We start from the raw sequence: 27,419 nt of genomic DNA, 5'->3' as shown, positions 1-27,419 counted from the left end.
ATATAAGCACTGTAGCAAAAAGGGGGACGTTCAGTGAGAAGCAAAGCAAAGTCTACTGAAATGAGACATAGAAGTGAATGAGCAGTGTTGGAAGGCTGCAGAAAGATGCAGATCTTGGGATATTAAGGGGGAAAGGGAGCTAGGCAACAGAACCTATGTGTCGATACTGGGAGCAATAGAATGAACAAATAACAATCTGAAGGGAAAAGTATTTATTAAAAGGCTTATCTGACATGGAAGCCCAGAGCAATGTAATTAATATTTGAACACAACAACTCGGAAGATAAGTTTGGGGATAAAGCCCAGGAGACTGGTGAATCTCCAGGGAGACAGAGAGCATTATATTCAGCTGGCACAATCTACACTCTGGAACCCAGGGGGAGAAAACAATGTCTCAAAGAAGCAAGGTCGGTTCCGATTACTAAATGTGGCAGAAGTAATGACACGCTACTGGCCACATCTCTTCAAAATGCAGGGGGGCTCACCACACGGCAGGACAAACAGAAGATGGAACGCAGGGTATTTATTAACAATGAAAAATGGTCTTTGGACAGAGGCCACTTGGACAGAAAGCTTTTTCAACCTGAACACTGCTCCCAGTGCACATATCGCAAAGTACCCATCTCCTTAAATTAAAATAAAAATGAAACATTTATAACCTGAGTCTGCCTCAGAGTCACCCCTTTAGGAATCCCAAACATGATTCACAGAGAGTGAAGGGAGACAAAACAGTTAAAAAAAAAAAAAAAAGACCCAACAACAGATCCTTGTTCAAGGAAGAGCTGTTTTTTTTTCTTTTCAAGATATGTGGCTATAGAAAGGAAGAAGGTGATAAATAATACTAGTAAAATGACAAAATACTGCATTTGAAATTCTAACCTTTTTTGTTTAAGAGACACATTCTTACACACAAGAAAACTTTGGCAGCTAACCACATTTGGTGCCCAGTTCTATGATCTCTTGGAAGTATCTTAAATTATTAATTATTCAGTGGCTTTGTATTAATGTTATTGAGATATAAAAATTTTGCATAAGTGATAAAGTAAGCAAATCTACTTATTTTTCCCCCAAGATTCCAGGACATATAAAGTAAAAGGAAATATAAAATATAAAACTAAAAGAAAAGCAAAACCTATTAATTTATTATTAAAAGAGCTAGTGATTTTGCTAGTGCAACATTTGAATCTTTTTCAGTGCTTCCAGTATAGGAAAGAAGACAAGGGGATAACTTTTAGGGAAAGCTAAATCACAAAATTCTAAGGGATTACAGAATGACCTAATTTGGCAATAAACTTCAATTGCTTCTATACACTAGTCACTAGAATAGATAATCCAGACACAGAAAAACGCTGCTAGACCAAGGTACTTTGAAAGACATCTAGTTTCCTCCTGTGCTCTTCAGAAAGCTCCTGTATTTATCTATAATGGCACTGTCTCATGGTGTCAAACATTCCTGGTCCTGCTTATCCATTAAGTCTATGATTGATAAGGAACAGGAACCTCCCAGCCTAACGCATATCCATAAAATAGTGAGATTTCAACAAGATGTGTGACAATATTAGAAGGCCCAAAGGGCATTTCAAAGCAATATATTTCTGGAAAGAAATATACCAGCCAAGAGAGAGGAATATTATTGGTCTTGGTCCTGGAAGTGATTGGTTCCTGTAATTTGTTGCCCAAATAGCTACACCTCTTTTAAATTGAAGAACTACTTGAGAATGCTAATGTAATAATTAGTATGCAAGTAACCAAGGGAATCTGGTTAGACTAATTACTGAAGCTCATAGGTCTTCTGCTTGGTATAAAAGCCTACCCACCCCCAAATTTTCAGAGCTTCAAGAAGGGAGCTTTCAAGTGTGAAGGAGAGGAAAAGCAGGTCTTTCAGGCATCTGAATTTAAATTGAACCATCTCTGGGTCATGCTCAAGGAAATAAGTATCACTCAGATTCTGAACATGAGAGATAGGAAATTTGAAGAGCTGTGGTCCTCCCCCCATCTCTTGAATTCAACCCAGATAAGTTTGGAAGAGGCTATTACAATAGCATTTGTCTTAACTGAAAAAATTGCAAAATGGTTCAAGACTGGAAGGCTGAAGACTGCACATGTGAAAACTATGACAAACTGAATTTTTATGGCTTCAGTCATCCTCCAGCTAGATGTGACTCTGAGAGCACAAAGATTTCAATTTTACAAGAAGTCATCTCCATAGAAGAGTTTCATAAACAGAACTTTGTCTCATAGTTATCTGGGGCCCAGGTAACATGTCTAAATTGGTGAAGAATCGGCCAAAGACCTCAAAGAATGTTTAATCCAAACTTCCACTCAGCAAAGTTACTAAAAAAGTCACATCTCCTGGGGAAAAAAAATGTCACAGAAAGATACACTTTTAAGTTTAATCTGCATTAACATTCTCTCTTTCCCTTTACTTAGTTCATACAATCAATAGAACAATAAATCAAGCCCAGATTTCCAAGACGTCTGGCACTGAAAATTTAATAATCAGGCTTCAGACTATTTGGGCTGCTTCCAGCTTCTTGTTTCAGAAAACTTGGGGTTCGTGTAGGGAGCTACATCCCTCCTACTCTCTATGAGCCGGCCGCCCCAAGTCAGCTCGCAGTCTGCTTCTTTGTCCTAAATACCTGCCTCTTCCTATACTCCTATAAAAGCTTATTTAAATGGAATTGGGTTTATGTGTAGTCAGAGATCAGTTGTGTCAACTCTTGGTGACCCTCTTTGAATTTTCTTTGCAAAGATATTGGAATCGTTTTCTATTTCCATTATTTTTTGCTCGTTTTACAGACAAGGAAACTGAGGCAAACCAGGGTTGGGTGATTTGCCCAGGATCACAAAAATAATAAATGATCTGAGTTCCATTTGAACGCAGTTCTTCCTGATAACAGTTCTTGCACTCTATTTACTGTGTCATCTGGCTGCCCAGAGTTAGAAGCTCTGAGTTCAAATCTCAGCTCTCCAACAAAGCAGTTTAATCTCTCTGGACCTCAATTTCCCCATTTGTAAATGGAGGGGATTGGCCCAGATGGCTTCTGAGGGCCAATCTAGAATCTATAGTATATGATCCTTATTTGTTTGACCCAATGCCTAGAAATGTGACTGGAGCTTAATAAATGATTACTGAATGAATGATCTCAAATCACAGAACTTTCTAACAGTGAATATTAGAATTAGAAGAGATCTACTAAGTTTTGCTGAATTCTTTCTCCTTCCTTCATGTTTCTTTTTCCCCTTTATTCTCTAAAAAGAAAATCTTTGATTATAAAAATTGGCTTTCTGGAATGGGACAGGAAGGGATAAAAGGAAGAAATTTATAGTTTGCAAAAACAAAAGACAGCAATAAAAAACAAAAAAAGAAAAGATCTTAAACATTATAGCCTGATTTCTTACCCAATACAGAAATTCCCTCTCTATCATCTCTGAAAGATGGTCAGCTGAACTCTACAAGATACTTACAGTTTCTGGATGCTTGCTCTTGTACCAAGCAACTCATCCCATTGCTCAGCAATATTGGTTTTAAAAATTTTTTCCCTTATTAAATCAGACTTTGTCTCTCTGTCACTTCCATTTATTAGCCCATTTCTGGAGCCATATTGAATGAGGTTCATTCTTCTTCCACATGATAAATGTTCAGATATTTGAAGACAGTTATCATATCCAGTCTAAATCTTCTCTTCTAAGCAGCCCCATTCCCTTACCATTCCTTTTGTGACATGGGATCCAGACCCTCACAATCCTGACTGTTCTTTTAATGCATTGTCTTCAAAATCTGGCTTGCAAAATTAAACATAAGGATGCAGAGGCAGGCTGATGAGGCTGGGACATAGTGACCACTATCATAGTGACTCACTAGATACAATTTTAAGTAATGCTATCACAGTGTAACAGACTCACAGACAATTAAAATCTAGGGCTTTTCCCCACAGAAACTGACTTTTTGAACCCCTCTGTAGTTGCTTATACCAATCCCAATTAAATTTTATCTCATGAGATTGGATCATTGGTCCAGCCTATCAAGCAACTTTTTATCATCCAGTGCATTAACTAATCCCTTGCAATGAGGCATTCTTTGGACTCAGCACCCCATTCTCCCCATTCCCAGTGCATTAATTAGATATATGCTCCACATTAGACTTAGCAGGACCTGATACTAATTTGTCACCTTTCCTTTAAAGGTCAGCTTCTATCCTTCTCTAAGACTCAAGCTGTACCTTTAAAGGTATCAACTAGAAAGTCTGATAAAACAACCCATATAGGTATTTTTTAAGTAGGTCTCCTTTCAACCCTGAGTTACAGGTTCACTTAATAGTAACCTTCTTTTTTTTTTTTAATAATAACTTTCTTGGAACAATGACACTGCCTTTATTTTCTATATTAGGAGAATGACTTTAATGATGAGAATTTTTCATCAACAGCGTAGTTATTTACCTACAGGATCTTATTTAGATGTCCCACTATCAGATGATCTTCCTCAAAAGATTTTCCTTCTCGAACCTCCCTATACTGCCAGGATTTATTATCCTAGCCATTCCAGGATCACAGAGATAGTAATATCTGATAAAATAAGAGCCATTATGGTTCTAGCCGCTCCAGGCTGGAAATCCCAGAGACATCTTTGACTTTTCCTTAACCTTCAACCACTAAGTCTCATTGATTCTTTTTTGAAAGGTCTCTTTGATTCCTTTCTTTTCTCTCCTCTCACTATCACTCCAGCTCATAACAATAATAGCCAACATTGATTCAACACTAGCTCAAAGCCTCATTATCTCACTATTGGCTTCTTGAAAGAGCCAAAACTCCTTGCTTCTTGTCTGTCCCCTCATCAAGGGAAGCAGATAGAGTACTGGGGTTAGATGGAGGAAAATCTATGTTCGGCTCTGCAGGCAGACACTCATGTGACCCTGGAAAAGTCCCCTCACCTGTCTGAACGCTCTCACCTGCTTCACAGGATTGTTAGGTCGGTCTGTAAGGTGAGGCTCCTTCTTCACAAAATCAAACAAGAGAAGAAATGCATAGACACTGTAAACCCTAAATCAATATTAAATGTAAATTGCTTTTGTTCCACTCTACACTAATGGAGCCAGCATATTTTTTGTATTATTCCAATTTAGTCAAATTATTCCTCTGCTTAAAAAGCTGCAATAGTTCCCTACTACCCGACGTGATCAACTTCCAACTTCCAATTCTGGAATGATGTTATCAATCTAACTTCATCTTAAGCTTTTCACACCTGGTGAAGGCAAATGGATTTTGATCTCTCTAAACACGCTGTATTGACTCCTTTAATTCTTTTTCACTTTAAAAAACCTCTAGACAGACCTTCATGGAGGATCAGGTCTCCTGGAGGTGTTAGAATGGTCTCCAGTCCATGATGTTCTGTCATTTATTTGGGGAATTGGAGTCAGGAAGAAGGATTAAAATCTGTTTACCACCTGTGTGACACTTGGCAAACTCTGTCTCAGTTTTCTCATTTGTAAAATAAGAATAATAATAACACTAGGGAATAAAACCTACCTTGAAGATTTGTTGTGCGGATCAAATGAGATTATATTTGTAAAATAGTTCACATAGTGGATGTCACACAGAAAATTTTCTGTAAATAGTAGCTATTAATATTATTATTATTCTGTTACAGTCATCTACTTAACTATTTAATGTGAATATATCAAGTTTCTCCAACTAGATTATAAATTCCTAGAAGGAAAGGGCCTTATCTTACCTATCTTCTGTAAATGTTCAATGGTATTTGTCACAGTACTATAGTAAAGAGGTACTTAACAAAACTTTGAGAATGAATTCAAGATTTACAAGTTTTATTAGCCTACATTTTTAATTTAAAAATAAATGAACTTTTAAATTCCTATATCAAATCATCAATGGCCTTTCAAAATTTTCAAATAGACCCCGAGAATAAGATTTTGGAATTTTCAGAAACAAGATTCAGATAAAATCAGTACTTAACCACTTTCCAATATTGTACTATGAAATGATAGCAGTTTCTTTACAGGAGAATAGTTACCTCAGACTAGAGGCAAAGCCAATTATTTTTAAAGTTAACATTTAAAACGCACACCTGATGATGATCAATGTAAAGTGCTTCCTTATCTCTACTGTCATGTCTTGTCATATATTGTATAATCTGTTACAATAATAGTTCTTCACAATTCCTTTAGTCATTTTTTTTTTTTTGCTAAAAAGGCCATGGAAATTTTATGGTAAAGATATTCTCGTTTAATTTTTTTTCATTTTTCAAATGCAAAGCTTTTCACAGTCAGGCAAGTGGATGGTTAGAGATTTTGGTATTTTTATTTTATATGTAATTTTAAATCAGGACCATTTCTCAAGCACACATTGGCTCCCAAAGGGAGAATAATGTATAATTTTCCATCTATACAAAGTCATGTTTAATCACCCTTTGCTTCATGAGTCAAGGTGTGGAAATGATGGCATAAAGGATGATTTAGAAATTGGTTAACTGTATAGATGAAAAAGGAAATATATTGGAAATAATAAAGAAATAAAACTTCAAAGATTTCCAATGATGAGAATACACACACACACACACACACACACACACACACACACACACACTTCAAAACAAAACAAAAAACAACAACAACAGTATTTTTTAAAAAAGAAAAACTCTAATTGGTCTTGAAAGTTATCATTCTATTGCCAAAAAAAATTAAAAAGTTCAAGTCCTCTCATAATAAAGTTTTTACCTAAACTTCTTATATTCTTCAGGTTGTCGTTGCCATCTGCAATTCTGTACGTTTGTAATAATTTCAAGGTAATAATCTTCTGAATACCTAAAAGTGAGAAATATCAAGGGAGTTGAACATGAAAATCTTGCAAAATTTAAAGCATTCAAAACATGAGTATATAAGGACTATTATATTAAATTAATTGACTGTGCAACTTAATTCCAAATCTGTAGGTAAAAAGGCAAGTATTCTTTGAAGTAATTATGACATGTTTTGACAGGTAGACAGAACAGTGGGTAGTGCATTGGGATTGGGATCAAGAAGGCTCATCTCATGAAATCAAATACACCCTCAGACACTCACTAGCTGTGTGACCCTGGGCAAGGCACTTAACCCTGCCTCAGTTTCCTCATCTTTAAAAAGAGCTGGAGAAGGAAATGACAAACTGCTCCAGTATCTCTGCCAAGAAAATCCCAAATGAGATCAGGAAGAGTCAGAACAACTGAACAATTATGATGTGACTGAGAATTCACAATTGTGTTTTCTGTGAACTTTCTAAGATTAAATATGTAAGAGGATTCTAAATAACCTAAAATATGTCTGCACACACAAGCATATGCATATCTTGAGGTTATTTGGCAATTTAATTTTTGTTTTATTTCAGTGAAAAATAAAAAAAATACTTAATAGAAATTTGTCAGTAATAGACTGGTTAATAATGTCTCCTTTCAGAGTTAGCATTTATATTGTAATTGTTTCCAGACACAAAATTTTTCAAATTTGTAATACCAAATTGTTTAATTTTGATCCACAAGATAAAAATCAATAATATATTTTTAAAATTTGAAATGTCTTAAGCATGAGTTACATACACACCCATTCCCACATACAAACATGCACACACATACACATTTGCTGAGGCAGTTAGGGTTAAGTGACTTGCCCAGGGTCACACAGCTAGGAAGTGTTAAGTGTCTGAGACCATATTTGAATTCAGGTCCTTCAGACTTCTCCACTCTCTCTCCACTGCGCCACCCAGCTACACTTTCAAATAAACTTAGGAACACACCTAATAAAATTTCATCACATTTCCTTAGTCCAATGTTCAAATCTAAATCTAAAATGCTCTTTCTAAAACATGTAAAGTACACAATACTTGGCACAGGAAAAGTACTATATAAATGTTAGCTATTATTATTTTTAATTTCAATTAAATTAAATTTTAATTAATAATTATATTATCATAACACATTAAATAAAACATATATATAATATGTAATATATAATTAATTAATTAAATTTAGTTTAAATTTTATTTTAATGGCATATTTCTACTCTGTAGACTTCTAATAATAGCTAACATTTAAACTTTAAAGTTTACTGTTTTTACAAGTATTGCCTCATTTAATCTTCATGATAACCCTGAGAAGTAAACAGCATTATCCCCAAATGACAAAAGAGTAAACTGAGGCTAAAAGAGGTCAAGTGACTTATTTGTTTAAAGTTAAAGTCAATAGACGGCTGAGGCTGGATCTGAAATGAGTTCTTCCCAATTCCAGGTCCGGCCTTCTCTCCAGGCTGGCTGCCTCTAATACAGATAGTACAAGTTACACTGTGTAACCTGCTCTGAGCCATCAGAGGATGGTGTCAAGATTAGAATTTGAGGCCTTTGGTTCCTGGCTCCACAATGACATCAGTTAATTAGACAGCTTTTGTAGAAATGCTTTCACACCTACAGTATTATAACTTTCCTTTGGCACACTTACGAAATAGTACCATTTTCTCTTTAAAACCCAGCAAGTTTCATGTGTAGCCCCCAAATTGCCATCCATCACCAACTGGAAACCCATTGTAGCTAGCTGTCTCCAGTTTAACAGGAACATTTAAGGCCGGAAGCCAATCATTTTAAGACTGTCTAATTTGGCTCATTTGCAATTCACATAAAACAGCTTTTGAATATATTGTTATAGAGAAAAAGGAAGCAATCTAGTCACTGCACAATGGGGCAGTCCACCCCAGCACAGACGAAGAAGCCCTCCTGCCCAGTCCTTGTGAAGTGAGTTATTCCCCATGGTTAGTGGGATCAAAGCAACGTTTAGCTACTCCAGAAAATTCACACTGGAGACAGCTATAATGAAGGAGATTAAAAAATAGACTAAAAGAAAGAATCCCCCCCCCCTCCATCTTTGCCAATTTCTGCTGAAAACAAACCAGAAAATAATTTCATTTGGAAATTAAGATCAAAATTGCATTATGATTAAGTGTGCAGGAAGGCTAGCTTTAGACATGGAAGAAGAGAATTATTTATCCTTAAAGTTTGTCTTATATCGATACATGCAAGCGTGCATGTATGTGTATGTATGTTGGCCATAAAGTGAATATCTGTAATCTCTGTCATATCCATGCCATCCATTTCTGCCTCTTCAAAATGTTAGTATTTATAATAAAATATGTTTTCCAAAAGAACCAGTTTTTAGGTATGGGACAAGATAAAAATTATATGCAAGACTGTAGCAAACTTTAAAAAAACATCTGAAGAAAATGATAATAAATGCCATCAAAATAAAATATGGCAAATAAATTCTATTTGCTAAAAAAAGGGTGAAAGTTTCAAAAAGTTTTTAAATGTCTCTGAAGAAATATAACTTATTTGTTCAAGATACTTAATTTGTAAATAAAATTATTTACATACTACAAAGCATCTTACAAATTAATTTTATATTTTCCTACAGGGGAGCTTAATCAAGGCACAAGATCACTGTTTTAGATATCTATCCCCAAACCCTCCAAGAGACAAAAATTTGGGGAAGAGAAAGGTTTTATTTATAAGCCCTGGAAGATGCAATGATCAAAATGATCAATGATTAAAAATTGCCAAAAAGTAATGTCAATAACAACAACAAAAATACATTCTGTAATTATGCTGACCATGTTTGATTAAGGAAAAAAATCTCAAGAAAATGAATCTTTTTCTTCTCACTGTGATAAGGGATTACAGACATGGAATGTTGCATATATAGTCACACAGGGTCACTGAGTTTGTTAGTTTTATTAATGACTTTGTTAAACTGCTTTTCTCCTTTAGCTTTAAAATCTTTCTTATAATAAATACTCTTTGATCCAGCAATCTCTACTGGGCCTGTGTCCCAAAGAGATCATAAAAAAGAGAAAAGGACCCACATGTGCAAAATGTTTGTGGCAGCCCTTATTGTAATGGCAAGAAACTGGAAAATGAATGGATGCCCATCAGTTGGAGAATGGCTGAATAAATTATGGTAAATGAATGTTATGTAATATTATTGTTCTGTAAGAAACGACCAGCAGGATGAATACAGAGAGGCTTGGAGAGACTTACAGGAACTGATGCTGAGTGAAATGAGCAGAACCAGGAGATCATTGTACACAGCAACAGCAAAATTACATGATGATCAATTGTAATGGATGTGGCTTTTTTCAACAATGAGATGATTCAAGGTAATACCCTTGGATGGAAAGTGCCATCCTCCAAAGAGAGACTGAAATTAGATCAAAGTATAGCATTTTCACCTTTTTTGGTTATTGTTTGTTTGCTTTTCCCTCCTTTCTCGTGGTTTTCTTCCCTCTCTTTGATCTAATTTTTCTTGAACAAAATGACAAATATGGAGATACTTTTAAAAGAAGCACGCATATTTAACCTATATCAGATTGCTTACTGTTTTGGGAAAGGGGGAGGTAAAGAAAGAAGGGCAAAAAAATTGGAACACAAAGTTTTACAAAATGAATGTTGAAAACTATCTTGTGTACTTGGAAAAATGAAATACTATTGAAAAAATATAAAATCTTTCTCACAAAGGAAGGTTGAGGTTCACAGGATATCATGGAATGGAAAGGAGGGTATGTTTGGAAGTTAATATTATATAAAAAATGAAAGGGCATCAATAAAATTAAAATTTGATTATCTTTTTTTAAAGAGTTACATGAATATGATTGTTTTGTGTAATAATTACCAAATATAATTTTATTTTCTAACTCCAGAAAAGATTCTGGAATGTCATTAGCACCCTAGAAAACCCCTAGTCACATCATTTAATTTCTCTGCCCTTCAGTTTCCTCCTGTATAAAATGTCAGCTTTGTGAAAGATGAGTTTTGCTTGTGACCCCTGGGTTTAGTACATACAGTAAAAACTTAATAATGTTTTTTTCCAATTCATTCTAAAGTTTCTTCTAGTACTTGGGTGCTATATAATAGTCTTTACTCTGTTAAGTGAGAAAAACCACCTTATTTATCTGAAAAGTTAAATGTCAGATGCTATAATTTGTTTATTTGGGATCACATAAGGGCCCAGAAGATAGGATTTGGTCTGGAATCAGGAAAACTTGAGCTCAATCTGGCTTCAGACACTTATTACCTGTTTGACTCTAGACAAATCAACCTCAGTTTCCTTGTCTGTAATATGGGGAGAATAATACCTTTGCAAAGTTGTGATGAGGATCAGTGAGATAATAACTATAAAGTGCTTAGTATGGAACCTGGAACATAATAAGTGCTACAAAACATTAGCTAGTAGGGGAAGAAACGGAGTTGGGGGAAGGGAGAGGAGAAGGAAAAGGAATTTCCATGTTAATGGAAGAACATCAACCACACTGAGTATGATGGATTCTGAATGAAAAAAAAAATTAATTATTTTTTTCTGGTTATACATGTATATTAACTTTTAAAATATACATTTCTTTATGAATCATGTTGGGAGAGAAAAATCAGAACAAATGGGAAAAACCACGAGAAAGGGGGAAAAAAAACAGAAAAAAAGGAACACTGCATGTGTTGACTTACTGAGTGTAAATTCTAAAGCTGTGTTCTCGCATACTATAGAACGATTATTTATTGTTGTTCAGCTCTTTGTGACCCTATTTGAGGTTTTTGTGGCAAAGATACTGAAGTGATTTCCCATCTATTTTCCTCCTGCTCATTTTACAATTAAGGAATCTGAGGAAGACAAGTTAAAGAAGTTAAAGAAAGCTAATAAGTGTCTGATGAATTCTTGACTCTAGGCCCAGTATTCTTTCCACTGTACCACCTCACTGCCCAAGTATTATTATTATTTCCATTTTACAGATGAAAAAACTGAGGCAGACAGAAGTTACATGGCTTAACTAGGGTCACACATCCAGTTAAGTATCTGAGGATATAACTGAATTCAGGCCTTTCTCAGACCAGACCTGGTACTCTATACCGGCAGGCACTTAGCTTCCCAGAACTGCTTTCCATTAAGCTAAATTCTAGAAATGAAGACAATGAATATAACTTTTCTCACACAGTGAGCTCAATAATCATTCTTTGGGGATGTAGGAGATGAGATTTGTGCTTGGAATTGGGGGGGGGGTCAGGTCAAAGTTCCGGTTCTGCAATTCTGTGGTTCTAGGTTCTGAATCAGTCCAAATGTAAAGAATGCATTGAGAATTAAGGCCATGTAGTGGGATGGAGGAGTTCTGGTTCTGGAAGCCCTGGATTCCCAACCCACTTATTACCTGGGTCGCCCCTGACCTCTCCAGGTTTGCCATCTGTAAAATGAGGGAGGCCAGACTAGATGCCTTAGTGCTCTAAATTGATGATCGATTGAGAGCTCATCAAAGAGAAGTGGGAGCTTGAGACACGGAGCAGAATTGGATTAACCATGTGCAGGGTAATCAAACACTTACCCTCCGTCTCCTTTCTTGGCTGATAAGAAGAACAGGGATGGACGATGTCTCCCAGAGAGCAGGAGAGACGGGGATCTGATACCTCTATTTTATACACACCGCCCAGCTACTCTATTTTTTAAGCCAAAGTCTATCAGAGATAATTCATTAATACGAAAACATTCTACTTAGAGAAAGTTCCAAATGGGCAAAGCCAAATGCTTTCCATATACTACGTATACCCAAGTTATCCGAGTACAGCATATTGAAACAGCTCCAGGGAGTCACTCATCAAGATAGCGATACAGATTCTATTCCACGGCTCCAATTGGAGCCAACAAAGTTTAATATTGCATTATCAGAGAAAGCTGCAACATTTATATGGAGTACAAGAGCATTAAACCTTTCGGTGTCTGAAAAGTCACCACAGCAAGAGTTAACTGGGGCAATGCAAGAAGGTACACTTTGGAAAAGTGGAAAAGGGTCAAGAAATGACCCTTAAGTGATGGAGTTGGGAGAGAGAGAAATCAAAGGTTTGTTGTTGGGGGCTGTGGGAAGAACATGAGGGGATGGTTTTGGAGATTACAAGATAATAGAGAATCTTTCTATTTTAACTAATTATCATTACTGACTTAGTAAAAATCTGTGCTACTTCTAGCTTCAGAAGAGCCCAAAGTTGGGTATTTTGTTGTTGTTGTTGTTGTTGCTATTTTTGGTCTTTGTGATTTCATCATCCAAGGGAGTTCTGGGTGAAGAAATCCCCTCTATCAAAACAATTCTGTATTTATATTGTAAGCGACATGAGGCAAGGAGCGGTCTTTTATCTCTTTTTGTATTTCTAGTCCTTAGCATGGTTCCTGGAATAGAGGAGGTGCTTAATAAATGTTCATTGATTGATTGATATGCTTTGCAAATTAGATCCTAATAGGTCAAGGAATCTAGGTCACATGTTCCTGATTGATAAAAGAACAGGGATGGTTGATGTCTCCCAGAGAGCGTGAGAGTTGGGGATCTGATACCTCTATTTTATACACACCGCCCAGCAACTCTGGGCCAAAGTCTGTCAAATCATTTATTAATACGTAAACATTCCGCTTAGAGAAAGTTCCAAATGGGCAAAGCCAACTGCTTTCCATATACTACGTATACCCAAATTATACAATGATTGTGATGTGATTGAAGAATGGCTTAAATCCAGGGCTTCCTGACTTAGAGACAAGTTTTCTATCTGCCCTATCATGGCTGCTTTTCATCAAGGAACCCTTTCAGTTCCACGCCGTCTAACTGTGATGGAGCCCTACCCAATTTGGGGCTCAGTATGATGAAATCTATCCAAAACGACACTGAGCTAACGATCACTAACACTAGTAAGTCTGATGAGAATGACACTGACATCAAATTTCCTCTCCCTATTAAAATTTTAAAAATCAATTCCCAAAATTTTGTCCTGAAACCAATAAAAAATGATACACTGCTAGGATGGAAAAACAGAAATAATATCAGGAGGTGCCTGTTAGCCTAGATATGGGTCTAGAATTATGGATGACACCTTTTGGGTACATTTCTGAATATCTAAATAGGGCCATATTTTTCCAACAATGAGAGAACTGTATTCTGTTTAGAGGAAGATAACGGCTCATTGATCTTGCACCATCCATTTTCAGCCATGGGACTCTCATAGTTGCAAGGAGTATAACAAAAAAAAATAGCAGATATGATTTTATATCTTCTTCCAAAAAGGAAGTAGGTTTGTTGAAAGTCACTTATGGTGGTAAAGATCCAGGAGTTGACAAGGGGTTTATGGAGCATCAGGTGAATAGTTGTCTGTATATCTTATGTGGATAATACCTCCTCAACTTGACCAACAAGAATAAGGGTTGTCACTGTAAATAATGTTAATTCACACCTATTTAGTGTGTCTTAAAATACTTTTCTCATAATAGCTCTATGAGGAGGTATTATTGTTCTATTTAGCAGATGAAAGTCTCAGCAAAGTTGTCACAAAATAGACATATACAGAAAGTGCATAACAGCCCTGAGCCCCAGATCAAGATATTTTGACTTCAAGTCATGCACCCTGAATATTTCAAAGGCTCTTAATATCAAAACTATTCATGGAAATGAGGATATAAAAGCCACCTATGACAATAATGTCATGCTCCTAAAAAAGGAATATGGAGATTACTTAATTAATTTCTACTGTTGATCGCCCAGCTGTTCTTTTGGGAACTGTTGTACAACATACTGCTGCCTCAGCAAACACTTTTTTAAAGCAGCCTAATTAAAATGTATAAAGAAATAGGAAAAGTGGATTGTGTTTTAAAGCTAGGAGGCTTCTAAAAAGTTTCATGATCTTAAAATCATGTCATTCTTTTTTTATTAGGTTTATGGCTTATGAATCATGTTCTCACGAAAGCTAAGGGAATAGCAAATGAGTAGTAAATAAACTCTAACTTTATTAAAAAGGCACAGTACAGTTTAAGTTTAACACAAAGAAAAGGGAGAAATTGTTTTTTAATCTCAGCTGAAATGGAGACGATTTCTAAATGTTTCTGAAGCATAAAAGGGGAAAACATGTTTTATAAAAATGTGATGCATCCAATGAAGGAAGCCAAAAGCTGAGAAACTCTTCAGAAAACTCCATATATCAAGAGTAATTTCTTCAAGAGGACACTCATAAATGTCACAGGGATCAAATGACATCATAGAAAATGTAATTGACTATGACATAACAGAAAGGAAATGACTAATTATAAACATGAACATCATTTTTAATAAGCAGTCTATATACAATCAGGCCATGGGACTGGTTAGAGGAAGAGATCAAAGCAGATATCAGTTTATAAAGCTAAAGGAATAAAATTTCCTGGGACTAATTGCCATAACTCTGATCTTGACTTGCTTCGAGATACAGATGCAAAGACGACACTGATCTGGAAAGCCTTTTAGCTGACAATTTCTGAGGAGGAAGATGAAAGACCACGAGCAGGGCTGACTTAGGAAACCATGAGAAGAAAAGGAAATGTTGGATGATATTCAGTATGCAATCACCCAAGAGTATTTGCATGTCCTGGTCTGGAAATACCTCCTGTCTGCCGGATCCAGCAGGTCCCTGACACTGATGAAGTATCTTCCTTCCCTCTATCTCTGCTCATGGAACTGGGTTTGAAAGGGAGCTGGCGAGCTTCTAAATAGATGGATGCTAAAGGACAATGAAAATAATAAAAAGAGAAACTGTACAGATAACTCAATCACTCGGAAAGAGCCAGACTCAAGAAGGGACAGTAGAGAAAGAAGCAGAAAAAAAACCCCAAAATTCTCAAGGACCAGCAAGAGGAAATGATTGGGCTTAAAGCACAAAAATTCGGGGCCAGGGGAGAGATGAGGAACTGTGATGGACAAAGAACATGAGTTTGGTTTTTTACACTCAAACATTCCACGAGGGCTCATGAGTCTGAGGGCACATATTATTGGGCTCCATGCTCCTGATTTCACAGACCCTTATTAATTTGTGGGTTCCTCATGCTTTCATCATTATTAACCCCGACAAAATTTGTGAGAATAGATATTATCGGTCGAATTAAAAGGAAAGGACAACAAATAGACATAAAGCAGAACAGATCTGCTGGAATTTCTAGACTGTTATGTCCTCATTGGAGATGACAGGGAATTGTCACATTTCAGTATTGAGGAAATGAGGTTAGCCCTTAAGAAGACGAATTTGAGAAGAGTACCTAAGCGAATTCATGTAGAAGGAATTGAAGCTGCAGAAGAGTGTAGACTCTTGGCCACTGACGATCAAATTTCACGATAATTCAAAGAGAATATCATTTTTATCAAAATGAAAAAGGGAAACTGTGTAGACATTATCAATTAATGAGCCATAAATCTGTTTTTTTATCTCTATCAAATATATATGGGAAAGGACCATATTAAGACTATTTATCCATGAATATATACTGATAGAACAAGCAGGCTTTCACCAATAACTTTTTAGAGAGATCACAAAACTGACTCAGAGTTTTGAATGAAACAAAATGTTGTTATGGCTGTTGTTGTATGTTTAAAAATGACTCCAGAGAATAAAGTGATTTTTTAAAGGCCCTTCTGAAGCATGGTCTATGTATCTATGTATAACTATAACTATAACTATATATATGCCAGACTTATGTAACATTCTCTGACATGCAACTTTAGATCTGATTTTGTTCAATGATATGAAATTTTTATCATTAAGTGATGTATAAAACAGTAAAACATTTTTACCCAAGATATTTGCCAAGTTCATGGAGGATTTACTTCATAGAAAGTATTTCTTATCCATGGTAAAGTTTTAAAAATATTCTATATATTATTAAATTACATGGCACTAATTACATCAAGTCATAGAATATTTAAAAATCCTGTCAGTGAAATCTATAATTCAGAAAAGACCTTTTTAGCCATCCACACTATAAGAAGAAAGTGAATGAAAGATACTGATATTCAGACTTTAATTTGCAAATACAGCACTAAACATGCTACTGAATCTACCTACCTATCATCTGTCTCTGCTCTTTCACCTATCTTTACTCTCTATTTCTCTATCTTCATCATCTATAATCTATCTCTATTCTACCTATCTATGAACCTATATATGTATACATATGTGGAGAGTAAAAATGACCTACAAAGAGAAAGATTAGTTTCAATGAACTAATGGATTTTGGACAGACAACTGCGGAGAGACACTGGACTGATTTGAACGTTGACTAGGAGAAAGGTATAAAGTTGGATTCAATTTGGAAAATTAGCACTTTCAGTGATCAAAAGCCACTCTTAGCAAGAGCATTAACAAAAGAAAAATAAAATAAAGAAAAGAAGATCAGGAAAACATTTTTAAAAGCAGAGAGGGAAGTCCAGAAGGAAATATTATATAAGGAAGGGAGTTTTGAAAGTTGAGGCAACAGTTATTTTATATATTGTATATAATCTATACAATTCTATATAACTGATCATATTGCTTGCCTTCTCAATGGGTGAGGAAGGGGTTAGAGGAAAGGAGAGGATTTGGAATACAACAATTTTTTTAAAAAGTCAAAATAAATTAGACACAGTAAACATTCATGATTAATGTACATCTTTTGTTAATTCATCTTCATCTTGAAATTTTAATTTTATTTGGGGTTTGTTAACTTCAGAATAAAAATATATCTATTTTAGATATTTCTTGTGTTGCAACTACCCTTGAAACAGGAGAAGTACTCAAGCAAGGATTGTACTATATTAGTTAGGCCTTTTATGGAGGAGATATTAAAGGATGAGAAATATAGAGACATTCTGATCTATGCCAGCAGAGTCACAGTCCATATTGATGAGATCATGTATTCATCAGAGTAGATTCCTATTTTACCAACCAAGTTTTTCTTTTTTCTTAGTGCTGTTGTCTGTTAAGGAATAACTACAAATAATGATTCAAAAGGAAGATATCTGAATAAGTGTTTTAACATGGAGAAGCCTTAAGATTGAATATTTTAACTATGGGAAACAAGTATTAGTCGACACTAAATTCAGTTTCACTAATGGACAGTCCTATTTAAGTAATGCTCATTTTATTCTTTAGCACTGCAGTTAAGATGAACAGAAGCATTCTAACACTTAGCCCTGAAATGTTGCCATCTGCCCTGCTGCAGGAGCTCCCTCTGAGTGGTGATGGGGGATATGCCCTTTGTTCTACCAGGTAAGGAACTGGAAATGTGCCCAGACCATTTAGCCATCTACCCTGGACATTTTGCCATCTGCTCTGCCCCATTCGTTCCATATATCCTTCTTCCAGTCCCCTCTACATTTTTCAACTCTTGTTTGGGGAACAGAAATCAAATCAATGTATTAGCTAGCATTTCTGTAGTGCTTTAAGGCTGACAAAACAGTTTTCAGATATTATTTCACCCTGACAATATTTATGGGAAGGAGGTATTGCTATTATCCCCATTTTACTGATGAGGAAACTGAGACAGAAAGGGGTTATAAGTGGCCTGCCATCGTTCCTGGAAAAATTATGTCAATCAATTGTTGTAAGATTCCAGTCACCGTCCTAGAGGCTCCTAAGTACAAAACTCCCTTCCTTGGTCACCACTTTTTATCTATGGTGTCTGCTATTATTAGAATGTAAGATTCCCTAAAGATAGGAACTGTCTCATTTTTCTATTTGATTCTTTAGACCTTAACACTAATTTCTAGTCTATAGATCAGTCAAATCAATAAACACTTATTAAGTACTTACTAGGTTCCAGTTACTGAGCTAAACATTGAGGATAAAAAAGAGGCAAAGGAGACTAAAATCTAATGGGGGGGACAACAATGCAAGCAAATATATTCAAAGTAAGTTATAAATAGGATATAATTTAAAGATGGAAACACTAGAATTAAGAAGAGTTGATAAAGACTTCCAGTAAAAAGTGGGATTTTAGCTGGGGCTTGAACCTACATAGTCAGTATTTAGAACAGTAAGAGAGAATGTCCAGAACCAAGAAATACCTCATGGCCCAGCCAGGAGTCTACTGTCGCTGGGCCGGACAATACTTGTAGGGGAGTAAGGTGTAAGAAGGCTAAAAAGGGAGGGAGGGGGTGAGATTATGAAAGATTTTGAATGCTATATAGCAAAGGGATAATAAATGTTTTTTTTCATTCATTCAGTATAATAAGAATTGGAAGTTTCCTTAGATTATAATGATCAATGACTAAAAAGCAAAAAATAACTAAAAAAACTATTTTTGTCTTTTAAGAATGACCATACCTTTGCCACAATGTGGGCAGCTTCCAGTTTGTCACTCACATCCTTCTCCCTGGAGAGCAGAACTAAGAAATCCTTCATTTTTCTAGGATGGCCATTTGAATTTTAAAAAGAAGGCAGCTATGAATCCTCATATCTTATTAGCCACAAAAAAGCTACAGCTACAAAAAAAGATTGAGTGTCTTATGATCTCCATCATGATTGCCAGAGTATTGAGAGCTCTAGTTCTATGAATGGTCAAGAGAATATACTTATTTATATAATTCATCAAACTGAACCTCAGTTCTTTAATCTGGAAAATAAAGAGATGGACTCAGTGCCCAAGTTCCTTCTAGTTTGAAAATGTTTTCTGTTCCTGACCCAGCATGGATGAACAGGATTAAATCATGCTTCAGCTGAGTTTGGGTTACTTTTGTTTTATATAAAATAAAGGGGAAAAAATTCAAAAATTTGCATCCTGATCTCTAGGTCAGCTTCTGTGATCCATCCTGAGCTTTTCAGAGCAAAAATCAGACAGGTCAGGCTCTCTGGAGAAGCTTGCCATAGTCTTAAGAGTGTTATATGGCTCCCAGATATAGTGACAGCTTGTTAACTTCAATTTTTCTGATTTATTTATTAGTCCTTACCAGTGAAATGGAGGACTGCACAATGAACTAAATTGTGGGAATTTGTCAAATGAAGTCATGCTAAGGATGCCATGAGAAATTATCAAACTGGAGTTAGGATCTAGCAGCACTCTATTTCATCGAGAAACACTTCATCCTCAAAAGTTGGCCCCAGAAGGCAGCTGGCAACTCTTATTGAAGAAGAGATTTAAAAAAAGGACACGTGCTACGTTGAGGAGCCATTAGGGCATCTAACAGGTACTCAAGGGAGGCAAGCCAAAGCTATATATTACTGTGTGCCAGAGAAATCCTACACAGGATCAAAAGTCTTTGTTGACAGACAATGAAAATTGAGGAATTCTTGCTTTGTCTGCAGGCTGTCAAGTGATATACAAGCTTTATAGCTTTTGGGGAGGGGGGAAGTTTCACCCACTATAATTTATGCCTCTTCTTTTCAAATAGTATTTCAGGCCATGTTGCTTTCTTCTAGGCTCTGATAAATATTGAAGAACATTTAAAAGCCAGTCTTCAATCTACACTGTGGTCAATCGAGCAATTCAATTTAAGTCAACAGATCTTTATTAAAGACTTACTGGGTACCCAGCGGTGTGCTAGTCCCTGGGGAGAAGAAGATGAACAAATATGATCCAGTCCCTATGAGTTCACAACCTACTGGAGTGATTCAATATGTGTGCAAAAAAGCATGACTCTCAGGTAGAATGTAATAAGGGCAAAGGAGAGATCCAGAAAAAAAACATTCCAGGAGAATTTGAGGAGAATATGATTATTTTCAGCTGGAGGGATCAAGGAATAGGACACCTGAGCTGGGCCTTGAAGGAAGAGGATTTCAAGAAGTGGAGGGTATACTAAATATTACTAATGAGAGTAACCAGAATTTTTCCAGCTGTAAGAAGCTATCAGCCTTTATCAAGCCTTTATCAAGCAAGTGCTTGATATATGTGTCATATGTGCTGAGCACTGGAGGTTCAAAGGAAAAAGGTTCCTGTTTTAGCAAAAATTCTAATGAGAGAGAATGGTACAATATAAAAAGCAGTGATTGTGGAGTAAGACTGGCTTCAAACTCTGTCTCTAATATTTAATACTATTTGATCTTACACAAGTCATTTAACAGATCTCTTCTAGCTCTAGGGCTGGGGATAGGTGTAGGATATATGCAAAATAGATGGAAAGTAACCACTTGGATATATATCTGCTACATTATATAAAAAGAGTTTACGTTTTGATCATTTTCAGTTATAGTCAATATAAATGAATACACTCAATATAGAGATAATATAGTCAATATAACTGAATATAGTCAATATATACACAATATAGTCAATATATAGATAATAAAGTCAATATAGACAATATAATCAATCGATAGATAATATAGTCTATATAGAGAATATAGTCAATATATAGCTAATATACTCAATATAACTGAATATAGTCAATATATACACAATATAGTCAATATATAGATAATAGTCAATATAGACAATATAATCAATAGAGAGATAATATAGTCTATATAGAGAATATAGTCAATATATAGCTAATACTCAATATAACTGAATATAGTCAATATATACACAATATAGTCAATATATAGATAATAAAGTCAATATAGACAATATAATCAATAGAGAGATAATATAGTCTATATAGAGAATATAAATCAATATATAGCTAATATAGTCAATATAACTGAATATAGTCAATATATACACAATATAGTCAATATAAATGAATATATTCAATATATAGATAATATAGTCTATATAGACAATATAGTCAATATCCAGATAACAGTGAATATAGTCAATATAGACAAGATAGTCAATATAACTGAATATAGTCAATATATAGATAATATAGTCAATATATAGATAATAGAGTCAATATAAAGCCAAAGAACTGACCAAAAAAGTAGGTACATGTTTTCAGGAGATAAATACTCTGACCTAGTCAGAAGTCCCCATTTCATCCCATAAATTTGGGCATTTCCATAAACTAATGACCACAAATGGAAGAAGTGAACCTCTATGTTTTATCCCAACTACATAGGAAGATTTAAAGTAGCCATTTATTTATACAGTAAGGGAATGATCAATGTGTGTTGAGTTGGATTGTCTTAGATTGAATTAGAGAGCAAATCCATCAAGTACTTGGTTTTGGGACATATGGTGTCGATTTTAAAAAGGAAGGCAGTCACCAATCTTGCTAGCTTAAGTGCTGCAAGAGATGCTGTGATGGCCGTTGTGCTGGTTCCTTGCCGCCATCATGGGTTACCATAGCAATGAGGGGCACCCAAAAGAGCTTCGGTCCCCGACGTGGCCACAAGAGTCAATCTAATTATACATGCAAACGGTGAGAGGGAGGAAATTGCAAAAAGTGCATCTTCCTGAGACCCCGGTTCACTGTGTAAATTGAAAAAGAGAAAAGAGACAATAATGGGCCAAAGGAGAAAAAAAAAAGTGAAATGAGAAAAAAGCTGCCAAGTGGAAGAAAAAGAACTTATCACTAGAGGGTCAGCCCTTCTGTGCTATCTGCCTTGAGAGAAGTTAATTCATTGTCTGGAACAATGAGAGTCAAAGTGAACAGCTTGAGTACGCACTGTAACTTTAAAAGCAGAGAGAAAAGAATTACATCTTTGAAAGGTGGAAAAGGGAAAAAAAACAGAAAAATGACTTGATATTATATTTTATTTAATAAGTAGAAAAGATTGGATTGAGATATAGAATAACACTGGTGTTAAGTCATTTTTCAGTCATGTCTGACTCTTTGTGATCCCATTTAGGGTTTACTTATTTTTAGTCATATCCAATCTCATTTGGGGTTTTCTTGGCAGAGAAACTGGAATGGTTTACCATCTCCAGCTCATCTTACAGATGAGGAAACTGAGGCAATAGGCCAAAGTGACTTGCCAAAGGTCACACAGCTAGTAAGTATCTGAAGCCAGACATTTACTCAGGAAGGTTAGTTAGTGTTCCTGTCTCCAGATCTGGCCCTCTATCTATCTAATTGTCCACATTGAGGGGAATTGGTAAAAACAGTGAGAAAACTGCAGAAGTCTAAGAAGAGAAGGAAAAGCTAATAGTAGAACAATCATAATAGTTTTATAAATATAATAAATGAAGTTTATAAAGTGTTTTCCTTACAGTAATCCTGAGAGTTAGGAGACACAAAATATTTTTACAGATAAGAAAACTGAGGCTCGTAGAAGCCATACCAACTGCCAGTGATCACATAGCCAATAAGTCATGGAACCAGGTTATATGAAACCTTGTCTGCTAACTCTGCTTCTCAAATTCCAGCACGGAATGAAACAAGAGGACTCTGAAGAATTCACTGGTTACATTACAAAAATATCACCACCACTCTGAATTTTAGAGGTAGGGCGAAAAGTGCTTTCAATACTGGAGAAACACCTACCCAAAAAGAGAATGTAGATTATTGGGTTTGGGGGGGCAGCTAGTTGGTGCAGTAGATAGAGTGCTGCTCTGAAGTCAGGATAATCTCCACTGAACATGAGTCTAATGATCAAGTTTTTCATTATAATTTTGAGGGGCAAAGTTAAAATGGTTTTAGTTTTGGTAAATGTAAGAAAAACCACGTTGCCTCTTGGAAAGGGACATGTTAATATGAGAAAGAGAAAACATAGAAATTTAAAAGATCACAACAAAATGGATAAATTATTGTTTTTTAAGAAAATAAAATTATTCCTTATCGGTATACAATGAAGGGCTTGTGCTGCTGGGCTCTATAACCTCTTGGTAGTCTTGGTCACAGCATGCATAATTTCTGACAACAGAAAATGAAACTGAAAAATTAGTCTCTTGTGTGCCAAATAACACTTTCATAGCAATCAGCAATTCATGTGAGCTCCGCATAGACCTTTGCTAAGCAGACAACCAGCAAAGGCTAATTATACAAGCTAGTTGAAAATCAGGACTGTAATGGAAAGGCATCCCCCCAAAGAATAGCCGGGGAAAGGCTTTTTCATCAAACATATCACAATAGAAAAAAAAAAACAATAGTGAGGGAAACTGAAGAGAGAACACGAGAGACTGAGCACATACACTCTGATCATCTCATTGTAGTTGAGCATTTTTATTCAAGATGGGAATTTTAAGTTTGTAAAATCCCTGCCTTTAATATTTCTCCTAGTATTAGCTTTTCTGTCTCACATATTGAAGTCTGACTCAAAGCCATTTGACCTGTACAAAAGTTTAGCCTTCTGATCCTCAGGACACAAGTCACCTTTGGTGTGTAATGTAATGGAAATGTGAGTAGGGAATAACAATAAACATTAATATTTATATTATATATCATTAGATATATATAATTATATGTATATCATTAGATATTATATGTGTAGAGATAAATGCTCCTGTGTGTTATATTTATATACACTCTTATTTGTGAATCTGTATGTGAATTATGTGTGAATTTGTGAATATGGGGTCAATCCTATATTATTGTTGGTATTCAATCATGTCAGACTTTGTAACCCTCTTTGAGGTTTTCTTGGCAAAGATACTAGAATGGTTTACCATTTCCTTCTCTGACTCATTTTACAGATGAGGAAACTGAGGCAGAAAGGGTAAAGTGACTTGCCTGGGATCACACTGCAAGTAAGTGTCTGAGCTCAGGACTTCTTAACTCCAAGCCCAGCACTCTCTAAGTACTATTATTCCCATTTTATAGATAAGGAAACTGAAGTTAAAGAGAGGTCAAGTTGCCTTGTCCAGTGTCATATTTAAGTACCCTCCAATTTAATATTAGAAATTTCACTTTCCTGACTCTGTCCAGTGCTAGCCATCTAACTACATCCTTATGTTCCAGTGTATAGTCAGGTGCCAGGGAAATGTTTTAACAAAGATTTTTAAAGGCTAATGACTGACATGGATTCCAAAAAAAATTTTTAGACATCATAATTTTAAAAACATTTAGAAAATCAAAATATGAAATAAGAAAAAATCATTTACATTTAAAAGTATACATTCATTGTTGGTGTTATAAATTATTCTAAAAATTATTAGTATAATACAGAATATCACTGAATTATACATATCTTTGATTCACTAATATCACTACTATGCATACAACCCAAGGAAGGTCCAAAAAAAAGGGAAGGAGATACAGTTAAATGCATATATAAATAATACAGCATATTTTACATAGCTATATAATAGATTCCATAGCTATACATTCATATGTTTTGTACTTACATGCCCATATATTTTTTAATACATAATGATAAAATATGCAAAGTAGAAACTTACCTTTTTTTTTTCATAAATGAAGATAAAAGCGTGTCTTGTAGGCTTTTGCATTCTGGTGGCAGATGGAGTGGCTTTTTTATACCCAGATTTGTGCTGCTTCATAAAAGAAATAAGGGATGGAAAACAACAAAATTAAAAATTAGGAAGCTTTTCCTTAATGTTATGTTCTTTGTTAATGAAATAGGATTTAATTTTTGAAATCATGACCAAATAAAACTTCTTTTCACTTTTTCAAGATTGCCTTCTCCATTAAAAAAAATTATAGTGATATAACCACTATAGCATTCTAACTTCTAGATAAATTCACTTCACATTACAAACTAAATTATACAGACATGTAAATTAGAAAAGCAATTTATAAAAGAAAGAGGCTTTGAAATATTGGATTTGTTAAAGTATATTTACATATTTTGATAAGTACCAAATATTTTTTATTAGCAAGTAAAAAAAAAGTAATTTAACAAATTATATATTATACCATTTCTTTGTGCATGGACAATGAGCAGGGCCCAGAAGAAAATGGGAGGAGGGCAAACCAGATTGCCTTTGGAGAACTGTGTGGGGTACTTTTAATGATTCCCAACTTCTCCCTGAAAAAAATCCATTTTTTAACCACTAAATTCTTCCTATGATTCAGAACAGCTCCGAGGCACAAATTCCAGTATCTCTAAAGAATTATCCAAAGGTCCTTATCCAAGGGTCATTCAAAGAGTATTGCAGATGATAGGTTTCATCACCAAAGAATTGACCACTAGGTGATGGATTTTTTTTCAGCCCAACAACTCTTTAAAATGGCCCATTAGAGTTGCTCTCAGCATAGATGAAGAATTCATGAGGCATTTTATTTCTTTGCTTTGAAAGATGATGCTTTGGATTATAAACTATGAACACCTATGCACGTGAGGCTGAAGAGTCCAAAAGTCTTTTCTATACTTTAAAAAAATTAAATATTATTTCACTGGTCTAGAATTCCTAATGAGGAAATATCAATGAAGATGGATTTCTGCTCTGCAACTTCTAGGATCCCAAGACCTCCTAGGGCCATCTAGTCAAAGTGTGTCAGAGAAACGATAGAAATCCAGGTGTCCCTGACTATGAAGTTAGCCCCATTTTACCATGCCATCCTCTCTTTATTTAGCAAAAATGACTTTTGTCCTTTGCCTAATTATCATGGGAAATGTTTATTTCTTCTTTGCAGCACTGTCTCCTAAATTCTGTGGCTGGTGATTAAAATTCACATTTATTTATACACACACACTCATCTATATACAAATATATATAATTCATGTTTACGTAGTGCTTCAAAGTTTTTTAAGTATTTTGCTTATACCGCTGAGAGGTAAATAATAGAAAATATTGTATCACTTTTGATCCAAGAAGAAACTGAAGTCCAAGGGGATGATGTAATTTGCTCAGGGTAACAGAGAGAAATCTAATGCCCTTTGCTCTATATTGCATGGCCCTTCCACACAAAATGAACAAATACCTTCATTCCTATCGTTTTATTTAAATAACGATTTACAAGATAACACCAAAAATTATTTTAAAAAAATAATCAGAAATGGGAGACAATATACTATCCCTTTTTTGTAATTTAATGTTTCATAATTCCTAAGAATGAAAAGCTAGTGGTTAGAACATTTAGGAAAACCATTTAGTACCTATGTGCCTCAGTTTCCTCAAATGTAAAATTAGAGGAAAATTGCAAACCACTCCAATATCTTTGCCAAGAAAACCTCAAAACGGGTCTCAGACGTGACTGAAAACAATGAATTTTATATTGCCTCCAAAGATCCTCTCAACTTTGCTTTCTGGAGATCCAGAAAAAAGGGCCTGGTGTCTCCCCTTTCTAGACATGAATAACTCCATTTTATGATTATTCTCCAAGTCAGGCAGAAAATCAGCAGTCACATCTACTTCTTGGAATTTGTGGGAAATTTTTCCAGTTTTGAAAATTATTGTATCCCATCCCATTGTGAAAGCATATTTAAAACCTGTTTTTGTTCAACTAAAAATATTTTCAATAAAAAGAATATATTTATTTGAAAAATATTTTGTAATATTAATATTTATAATATATAAAATAATCATGGTCATAATATCAATATAATTTTTGCTGTTCAGTCGTGTCTAACTCTTAGTGATCCCATTTCTGAGATTCTCTTGGCAAAGACACTGGAGTGGTTTCCCACTTCCTCCTCTAGTCCACTTCACAGATGAGGAAACTGAGATTAAACAAGTCCAAATGGGTTCCCAGGATCACACAGCCAGAAGATGTCTGAAACCTGACTTGAACCCAACAAGATGAGTCCTTCTTCCATTCACTGCCATTGCACCAACCTAACTATCCCCATCAGTATGATGAGTAGACACATTT

General features: G+C 35.2%; 1 protein-coding gene across 3 annotated transcripts in view; it reads right to left on the bottom strand.

Moving 5' to 3' along the window:
• The window catches only part of ST8SIA6 (ST8 alpha-N-acetyl-neuraminide alpha-2,8-sialyltransferase 6), a 103,829-nt gene that overhangs the window by 40,488 nt on the left and 35,922 nt on the right, over positions 1–27,419 (bottom strand). For 2 of the 3 annotated variants that reach the window (XM_031939908.1, XM_031939907.1), the window contains exons 3-4: positions 25,043–25,138; positions 6,735–6,821 (exon numbers count right to left, since the gene is read on the bottom strand). In XM_031939908.1, the coding sequence (XP_031795768.1) occupies positions 6,735–6,821; positions 25,043–25,138 (183 nt within the window). The remainder of the gene's footprint in view (positions 1–6,734; positions 6,822–25,042; positions 25,139–27,419) is intronic. The other variant, XM_031939910.1, reaches the window with a different exon arrangement.

Source organism: Sarcophilus harrisii, chromosome 5, assembly GCF_902635505.1.
Source record: "Sarcophilus harrisii chromosome 5, mSarHar1.11, whole genome shotgun sequence".
Taxonomy (NCBI): domain Eukaryota; kingdom Metazoa; phylum Chordata; class Mammalia; order Dasyuromorphia; family Dasyuridae; genus Sarcophilus; species Sarcophilus harrisii.
This window is presented reverse-complemented; position numbering and strand designations above follow the sequence as displayed.